The sequence below is a fragment of the Sinocyclocheilus anshuiensis genome, unplaced genomic scaffold (assembly GCF_001515605.1).
Source record: "Sinocyclocheilus anshuiensis isolate Anshui unplaced genomic scaffold, SAMN03320099.WGS_v1.1 scaffold1328, whole genome shotgun sequence".
In the NCBI taxonomy this organism is placed as follows: Eukaryota; Metazoa; Chordata; class Actinopteri; order Cypriniformes; family Cyprinidae; genus Sinocyclocheilus; species Sinocyclocheilus anshuiensis.
This window is the reverse complement of record NW_015548192.1, coordinates 1,611,538-1,622,133: the sequence shown is the minus strand read 5'-3', so window position 1 is coordinate 1,622,133 and position 10,596 is coordinate 1,611,538. Positions and strand designations below refer to the sequence as shown.

Here is a 10,596-nt window from a genome sequence, read left to right as displayed (position 1 = left end):
TTTGAAATAAACATGATAGTGTTTATAGTGTATATATAATATATCAAGCCATGGGGATTTTATACTCAAGAAAGGTAATTAACTTAAAATACTTAATTATAGAATAAAGACCTGTCTAAATTAAAATAATGCACAAGTTATTACTGCGTTGCATTACTGCTGCATAATCCACTTGATATCTTCACACTCTTGAATGTATCTGAGGATAAAACATTTGGAAATGCAGAGTGCATAGAAAGTTTAATTACATCTTACAAAAACTGATACTGTTAAAATGAAAATTGCAGGTGAGAAACCACTTACGTTACAACACACTGTACAGAATATCACTGATTAAATAGCCTTTCATCTGTTAAGCAGAAAGCAAGTGGCAGTTTTGTTTAGATTAAAGCATTTTCAAATTAAAGCTTATGAGTTTAAAGAAGTTCTGAAAATGATGGAAATTCCAGGCATATATTCAGATAAACAAAATAAATAAGAAAGGCTTTGCATGGCAAGAGGTAAAGTCTGACATACGATTCTGTGTCGAGCGTAATAAACTACATGCCCTATCCAGCACCAAAGCCCTTTTCATGTTGCTTTCCCTGAGGATGACAGATCAGGGTAATTCACTTTGAGATTGCCTTTTCCTTGATCTGAATGGCAAAGAAATGAAATGAAACCCTCCCCTTCCCAGCTGAATCACAGCTACTCATGATCTCAGATAGCGAAATGTGAATAGTCCGGTTTATAAGTGCACCATAGTCCCTATTGAAGCTATAGACCTATTCTGCAGACGTCTGTGTGATTTCGATTGTGGCTGCTGCCACCACAAAGGCATAACGGAGTCATGCTGTTAACAAACAAGAGACGCTTTAGCCATATTTCTTGACTCTGGATGTATTTTCCATTGGGTTACAGGATTTCGCTCTGACAGCCTGTGACTGTCTAATTTGGAGGTCACTTAAAAGACTGGAACTGTATGGGTTTTTAATACTTTTCACATCTCTGTTTTCACCTCTTGTGTGGAGGCCAGAACAATCTGAACGCATATCGATGTGTGCTGAGAGAACTCAAAAAAAAAAAAGTAATTGCATCAGCTGGTTGAAAAGGACTTCCATTGGGAAATGGCCTTGATTTAAAATCTGTACAATTACCTCTCGGTTCCATTTGTTTTTTCGCTCTGTCTCTTTCCTCCAAGGCCTTCAAGTTTATTTTCTTGTCTCAGGCAGTACACAGTACACTGTGATAATTCACTCTACTTGTGGTTTGAGTGTTTTCACAAAAGATAAATAATCACAAACGACCCTATGTACTTTAATTAAATATGCCTGTTCTTGTTGTGCACAATTCTGCAGTGCATGTTCTTCTAAACAAAAAAGTGTTCAAAATAACATGTAAAAACAGAATCTTTCTTAACCTCCAAATTGGTGTTTGCTTTGCAGTAATCAAGGCTTTGGGGGCAGGATGTAATATTCATATAATACTATTAACCAATCATTTCCACAATTCTGAATATGTTCATATTCTCTTCAAATATGATTAAAAAAACTGTGCTTTTTAATATTTGTACAGCCATCACTAGCCATTAGCGACAGGACACTATGGTAATAAACAGACGGTGCAGACAATGGACAGATTAGATTAGCCAGTAACAAAAGCCTGCTGTCAATTAGATAAAGAACAGAAGTACACTAGAATCAAAATCAGAGAGCATTTCTAAACTAAAGCATGTTACAATAATGTAAGTGGTGTATATATACCTTCAGATCTAGTCTAAATTGATTACATTATTTAATCAAAGTGGACTGCAGTAGTCTTTACAAGCATTAATAGTTCCATGTTGTGGATTGTTAACTTTTAACCATATGTACTGTAGTACAGCTCACATAAATGTAAACAGACCCCTCATGCATTCTTTATACATAAACTAGGGGGAAAATATCTATTTCATATAGAAGTGAGTTTGTGATTCAGGTAAATGTAATTTCAGAATGCTTTCACATATAGATATGAATCACTAGATAGATAGATAGATAGATAGATAGATAGAATGATAGATACAATGAACGAACGATAGAAAGATAGAACGATAGATAGAACGATGGAACGATAGATAGAACGATAGAATGATAGATGGAACGATAGATAGAACGATAGAACGAACGATAGAACGATATAATGATAGAATGAACGATAGACCGATATAACTACAGAAAGATGGAGCGATAGATAGAACAATGGAACGATAGATAGAATGATAGAACGATATAACGATAGATGGAATGATAGAACGATAGAACGATAGAACTATAGATAGATAGAATGATAGATGGAACGATAGATAGAACGATAGAACGATATAATGATAGAACGAACGATAGACCGATATAACTATAGAAATATGGAACGATAGATAGAACAATGGAACGATAGATAGAACGATATAACGATAGATGGAACGATAGAACGATAGAATGCTAGAACGATAGAACTATAGAAAGATAGAACGATAGAAAAAACGATGGAACGATAGATAGAATGATAGAATGATAGATGGAACGATAGATAGAATGAGAGAACGATAGATAGAACGATGGATGGATGGATGGATAGAACGATAGATAGAACAATAGAACAATAGAATAGTAGAACGATAGATAGATAAATAGATAGATAGATAGATAGATAGATAGATAGATAGATAGAAAATTAAAGAAAGTATAGATAGATAGATAGATAGAACGATAGAATGATAGAATGATAGATAGATAGATAGATAGATAGATAGATAGATAGATAGATAGATAGATAGATAGAACGATAGATACAATGAACGAACGATAGAACGATATAACTATAGAAAGATGGGAACGAACGATAGAACGATATAACTATAGAAAGATGGGACGATAGATAGAATGATAGATGGAACGATAGATAGAATGATAGAATGATAGATGGAACTATGGATAAACGATAGAATGAACGATAGAACGATATAATGATAGACCGATATAACTATAGAAAGATGGAACAATAGATATAACAATGGAACGATAGATAGAACGGATAGATAGATAGATAGATAGATCATCATATAATGTACGCTCTATATATAAGCAATATCACATAAGCAGGAGTGCAATATGAATAAAATCAGAAAACTCTTCTAGAAAACTATTCCTGCATAAAAAAAGCTAATCATTTATATAATATAACATTAGAGAAACAACACACATGATTCCTCCTAAATGTGAGGTGGTCGAGCACAGTATTGCACTGCAATTCAGAAAAACACAAGGATTCAGCGACCCGTGACTATCGGCTCTTTCTAGTACGGATGATTTGTCATTTATTGGGTAATTTAAAAGTGCTGCCTTTGTAATATAAAAACTGCTGTTTCAGACACATCAAAACACAGTGAAGAATCAGTACATAGCCATATACTTGGTTTTATATCAGCCCATCATAAGCAAAGCATATAATGGTGTGTCTGTATAGGCCTGTTTTCCAGTCCCGGCCAAACCCTACATGCTATTACAGTTACAACCTTGACCAAAGCACATTTCCCATATCTATTCATGCGGTTTAACACAATCGAATGATATCTTCTGTGTGTGTGCAGGTACATACGTGATGAAGGTGACGGCAACAGATGCAGACGACCCTACATACGGCAACAGTGCCAGGGTGGTGTACAGCATACTTCACGGCCAGCCATACTTCTCCGTGGATCCCAAAACAGGTAAAACACTCCTCAATATTTGATAGCAAATATACAGAAAAATGTTGGCTGCATAAAAAAAAATGAAATTACTATTAACAAACAAGTTCCTCTGTTTTGTTTGTGTAATACAACAGACAAGACTCATTAATTTCACAGTTCACAGGTTTCAGCGTAATTACATTCATTGACCCTATTAGACAAATAAGCTCTGCGGTTTGATTTGATAATGTGGCCAGCCTAGAAAATGGATTTGTAACTCAAAATATACTGCAATTAATTTTGAACAGCAGAACAGTAACAGACATCCTGTCAGCTAAACAGGCCAGAAAAGATCTATAATTATACAATCAGGTGCTGCATTTCAAACCCTCCGAGTTGAAAATAAAGTCAGCCCGGTAACAGCAAATGGATTTCTCTGTTGTTTTTATGGCTTGGGGGAATTGTAGCATCATCAAATGATGCAGCAAATAAACTGAATTTGTATTTTTTCCCAGTGAATACTTTGTTATGCAATATTCAGGAGCGTTTACAGCAATGAATGGGAATTTACAAATGGCCATCGCCTGCATTCAATGGGCTGCAATATCCAATATGCAAAAGCACAAACCTGCAAGGTAAACTTGATGCACAGAGCATGTGTGAACATTTCCTGCTTGTTTTTGGTGTGGTTACGACCCTGTTGTGCAAGTATGAAGCAATGCAAAGAGGAATAGATGAATACAAATATAATATCCTGATATCAGCAAAACCGGAGGGGGGGCTCAAAGAGTGACATTCTGTAGCCGAACAAATAAAACGACTAGTAAGGAAGAAAAATCTGGTTTTGTCCCAGGCCATATCAAAAAATCTGCCAACACAAACTGACAGTAAACAAAAGCCGTGAGAGGAGGGTGGGAAACAAAGGCAGGGGGTAAAATGCATAACAGAATCAACACTGAGTGCAGTCCGTGAGAGAAAACAGACTCAGGACACACACATCTTAAAGGAACAGTTCACCTAAGAATGAAAGTTTGCCACCATTTAATCGCTCCAAATTTTCTTTCTTCTTTCTGTGAAATAAAAAAGGAAGATCTTAGGCATAATTTCTGCTTTCAATACAAGAAAAATTAATGGTCATGCAGTAAATGATAACAAAATGTCATTTTTAGGTGAACTACTCATTTAATTACCACACAAACTTCAAAGAGAGATCTGCTCAAGCGAAACGGAAATAAAAAAAACAGATCCATCTTGTAACAGGCCGAGAGAATCACACATGACATCCCTTTTACGTTTCATCTGAAATTGGCATTGAATGAAGGTCCACGCCTTTCTTAACCATCCGCCACCATGTCTAATTCATCCTATGAAGCGCTCTCTTGATCTGGGAAAGCTTCTTGTGGCGTTGGGAAACGCATTAGTTGTGCTTTATGGAAGAAAAGGTGTTGCTACACTAGCTTTGTCGCCTTGTTAAGATTGTTAAGTACCAGAAGCTTTAGGGCTGACCTCAATCTTTCAGCTGGAGAAAAACACTTGAAGGTAAAGTTACTGGTTCCAGGAAGGGTTTTACAGTCTTTAACTTAGGAACAATCTGTGTGCTGATGCTTCAAAGAACCCTGGAGAACTTCACTTCTTCTTTAGCAGCTAATTCCTAAGAAGCAAAAATATGTTCTGGAGGGGGTATGATATAATATCAAGAACTTACCCAAAGAACCGTATAGCCATTCCAATTTTCCAGGCATTTATGGAAACTAAGCTTTAAAAAAATGGTGCATTCAGAAATCGTTGTTAGTGTGATATATGGACGCACAAATTTATATTAACACCTATTCAGTATTTAGCGACATACAATTTGCATTTTGTTAACATTAAAGACATTAAATCAAAATGTACAATTATTTTTGTATGGTCGATAGCAATGTTTATAATATTCAATATTCCATAAAATGTATTATCCATATTATAGTGATATCAGTGCATATAATTATTGTTTTTATTCAAAGTCATGTGCCTGTGATCTTTCTTGAAAAACATTAACGCCCTACCTTACTTTTTTTTTTTTTGTCAATGAAGAAGCTATTTTATTCAGACACACTCCACAATAGAGAAGTAAAGATTATCAAAATGTCCATTTCATGCTGAAAAAACGCACTGTTCCGTCAAAAGACGTTTATGAAATTAGATTTATGCTTTTAAACCCTTTAAAAAATTGGCCCCTATACTTTCAATGTAAGTGCCCCACTTTAACCCTAACCACTTTGAAATTATTTTTGTGATTATTAACATACTACAAATGCTGCTTCGCTTGTATTAAACCCTGATTATTCCTTTAATTCTAGCAGTCAGAGAAAAGGTTGAGAATGGTCAAGTACTGCAAAATTTCAGCCAGTAATAGAGTAAGAGGCTTTTTTTGTATTGAATGGCTGTGGTATCAGAGGCTAACAGGGCCAAGCTAACCTTGACCCGTTCCGTGTAGTAGATTAAAACCTGTTGGGACACACAACCACCATGATAAAGGTGTTAAAAAACAAAGGTGACATCTCATCAGCCAGTGCATTTTGTGAAGCAGGACTAACCTATAACCTCCAAACACTAATTCAAACCATAAAACAACACAAATCTAGCTGGGTTCGGTCATGCTGAGAGGCAAGACAGATTTTCAGGACACCGACAATAGCACAGAAATAACACGCTACACCTTTAAGTTCAATTTGCTTCAGTTTCCTTTTCCACAATGCAGCAGAACTTCATCCATTTCCCTTTTTTGCCACTCTCAATTTTCTTATCTCAGTTGCGTCTGTTATTTTAGATTACCATTCTCGTCCTTTTCTCAGCAGGGCTCATTCTCAGGTCTAAACCCTATTCTTCTCCTCACCTTACCCTCTTTTCTGTAATCCGATTCTATCCACACACTGATATCTGCCTGTATTCACAGCCTCTTCATCTATACTCTCTTTATCGTCCTTTACTCTGGTCTCTTCTTTCCATTAACGCAGTCTGGCTCTCTTTCGATCTGTGTGCAGGAGTCATCAGGACAGCTCTACCCAACATGGACCGGGAGGTGAAGGAGCTGTATCAGGTCCTCATCCAGGCCAAAGACATGGGTGGACAGTTAGGGGGTCTTGCAGGGACCACCACCATCAACATCACCCTGAGTGACGTCAATGACAACCCACCCAGGTTCTCCAAAAGTAAGCCACTCTGTATAACTATCAACTCATGTAAACTCAAATCAGTCAAAAGTTTGAATGCACTTGATCTTTTCCATATTTCAGATCAATAATGAAGCCAATAAAACTATCAAATGCAAGCATGGCAATTATACTGTAATATTATTATTATTATTATTTGTTTAACATTATAACTTCAGTTTGTTCCTTTATTATCCCATATTTCCATTAAAAATTGAAGTATTATATAGAAATGTTAAACAAATAAATAAATAAATAAATATATTTTTTTATTATATTTATTTTAATATATATATATATATATAGAGAGAGAGAGAGAGAGAGAGAGAGAGAGAGTAAAAAAAAAAGATTAAATTAAATACAATTAAAATAAAATCATTAATTAAAATTAATTAAAATAAATAATTAAAATAAAAAGAAGCTTTTAAAACATCATGAAAAGTATTCAGACGTATGCTATCAGCTCTATTTATGAATATGAAACTGTAGTTCTGTAAATAAAATGATTGCAGGCACAATTTATTTATTCCACCAAACAAATTTAAAGCATTTACGCATAAAGCTTTAGACCAAAAAGTTTTTAATATAATGAGAAACATACATTCAGGCAAGTGTCTAAACCTTTGACTGGTAATGCAGCATTTTCTTTTTAAATACACATGAGGAAGCTTAAAAACTTAATGCATTCATAGAGAAAATGTATGCCAACATTTCTTTAAAAATAAATTAATAATCTTGAATCTATAAATGTTGTTTGCATAAAGGAAGAAAGGCAGCATATTTAACACCATCTCCGGAGTAGAAGAAAGAAGAAAAAAACACACACACACACACAAATATTATTGGTTCTTACAGTAAGTGTGTGAACACACTAGACATTAATTAATGAGATTTCAGAGAAACCAGAGTTTCCTAACAGCAAAGAAGTCATGAGCATGCAGTCTTAGGTCATTCACAAAGCATGTGTATTTGGCCAGTGGAATGGGAGGAAATAACACAAAGTCGTGAAGTGTTTTTTTAAAAGCTGAACTTCGTTTAACTTGAGCATCACATTTTTAGAAGGGCCTGTCACGCGAGGTGCTGCAAAAGACGTGAGACGGCCTTTTACTGTCCCTGTTCACAGCTTCTATCTGTCTCATATTTTATGCATTTATATACTTAATGTTCTTTATTTATTTTTCCACTGGAATAAGGCCAAGTCTTTAACCAAGCAAACAGGCTCCATTTGCACTCAGCAATCGTGAAATAGAAATCATGTTGAGTCTCAGCGATGAGCACTGGTTTCCTCGCTGTGTAAATATTGGTAATACCCTGGGAGCAAAGTAGATTTCCATCAGCACGTCTCAGAGGATGGCACTATGATGACTGCTGCATTCTGGGCCGTGTCTCTGCATCTCTCTCCCTCTTGTTGTTTGTTTTTTGGTGCATTGCACTAATGCATCTAATGACTTCTTAATTAGCTGATGTTTTTTTTGTGTGTGTGTTTGTGTGTGTGTGTGTGTGTGTGTGTGTGTGTGTGTGTGTGGGCATGGCCACTCAACACATTCGTTTTTACTAATCAACATGATCTGTTTGTGCCTACTGTGCATATGTCTTCACCAGCATTGGGGTAACTAACCAAAAGTAGCAATTTTACTAACTTAACTACATTTTTAGTAGCATGGCATTAGCTCAGCTGTTTTCAGTTCAGTGTAGGTTTGCCAAAAACCAGCATTTTCCAAAAAGAAGCAGAGTGATGTGAAACCAACACTTCATCACTGCTTTTTATGTCATATTTACAGCCAAGTGCTTTGAGGCAGTTATCAAACGCTCTCTCCAACAATAATGTCCTCTCTAGAGTTGCCAACTTCTGAAATTTGGCACAGGAGGAGGAATATTGTGGCAATCTGGATATGTTGTAAATGTGCATTCAGAAATATGAATCAATTAAGATTAAATCATAATTTATGCTATTTATTTGGTTAATACATATTTCTGTTCTTAAAGGAATAGTTTACCCAAAAATCTAATTTACTCACCCGATGTGTGCAGTTCTGTTTATTAACCGCTAGAGCGCCAAAAGTTACATAGTGCTGCTTTAAATTTTTAAAAGAATAGTTTACCAAAAAATGAAAATTTGCTGAAAATGTACTCACCCTCAGGCCATCTAAGATGTAGATGAGATTGTTTCTTCATCAGAACAGATTTGGAGAAATTACATCACTTGCCCCTCAAAAGATCCTCTGCAGTGAATGGGTGCCGTCAGAATCAGAGTCCAAACAGCTGATAAAAACATCAGAATGATCCACAAGTAATCCACACAACTCCAGTCTTGTGAGGTGAAAATATGTGTGTTTGTAAGAAACAAATCAAGGACATTTTAGACTCCTCTATCCATATTATTGCTTTTCTTACAACCATGCAGCTTTTCTCGTCACAAGACATTAACTAATGCACTGGAGTCCTGTGGATTACTAATGGATTACTGTGATGTTTTTGGACTCTCATTCTGACGGCACCCATTCAACATATATATATATATATATATATAGCATTTCTGTAATCTATATAACCTACCAGTCATCAGTTTTTGAACAGTACGATTTTTAATGTTTTATAAGGAAGTATCTTTTGCTCACCAAGCCTGCATTTATTTGATTCAAAGTACAGCATAAGCAGTAATGTTGTGAAATATTTTTACTATTTAAAATAACTGCTTTCTATTTGAATATATTTTAAAATGATTGTTTCTGTTTTCTGTGAAAACAACTGTTTTCATACAGCGATAGCTGGACGCTTTTGTCCATATTAGGAATTTCCTCGTACGACTTTCTGCGCGAGAGCGCCCTCCGGCTTCGAGTATGAATTAGACATACACTGCACGGAATGTTTAGCGCTCCGCGATGTTCATCTCGCCTTATTCTGGGTCCGAATAAAACATCAGATCATGCACAGGCTATCCTGTCTCTTTGAATTTAAATTTATATTTATTGACACTGGCTCTTGAAAACCTCCATGTGAACACATTTGCCCGAAAAAGTGCGGGGGACGAATTTACGTGATATTAAAAGTGGGGGGGACACGTCCCCCGCGTAATCTACGCCCCTGCCTGAAAGTGAGTAAATTTTCAGCAAATTTTCTTGTTTGGGTGAACTATTCCTTTAATGTGAACATTTCATGGGTGCATGTTATTCCAAATATAACTAAAACAGAAAAATCGACCACAAAACTATTAAAGCAGCTTCCCCAACACTAGTCACATGTGCTTCAAAACACTCATTGATTCTACAGGCATCTTCCACCTGCGTGTACCGGAGTCATCAGCAGTTGGGTCAGCGGTTGGCCGAATCAAAGCTCATGATCTGGACATTGGAAAGAATGCAGAGGTGGAATACAACATCGTCCCTGGCGATGGAGGAGCCATGTTTGATATCACCACCAACGAGCACAATCAGGAGGGAATCATCATGCTCAAAAAGGTAAAGCCTCATTTAAAGTGCAATATGTACTAACAGCAAGTACATGTTAAACACTCAGCGGTTGATTTGTATTATTATATGAAGGTCACATTAGAATTTTAAAAACATCTTGTCAAGCCTTTGTTTATTTTTGGTTCTATTTTTGGTTTACCCTTGTCGCAGACTTTCAATCTTAAAATATATAAATGCAACAAATCAATAGTTTACGAGGCTTTTATAAAAAAAAAAAAGAAAAAAGAAAAAAAAAAAAATAAAAGAA

At 35.8% G+C, this 10,596-nt stretch overlaps 1 protein-coding gene across 1 annotated transcript in view; it reads left to right on the top strand.

Annotated features, from left to right (window-relative positions):
- The window catches only part of LOC107653103 (cadherin-12-like), a 155,568-nt gene that overhangs the window by 91,306 nt on the left and 53,666 nt on the right, over window positions 1-10,596 (top strand). The window contains exons 4-6 of the mRNA XM_016439741.1: window positions 3,608-3,727; window positions 6,712-6,879; window positions 10,150-10,337. Of these exons, the coding sequence (XP_016295227.1) occupies window positions 3,608-3,727; window positions 6,712-6,879; window positions 10,150-10,337 (476 nt within the window). The remainder of the gene's footprint in view (window positions 1-3,607; window positions 3,728-6,711; window positions 6,880-10,149; window positions 10,338-10,596) is intronic.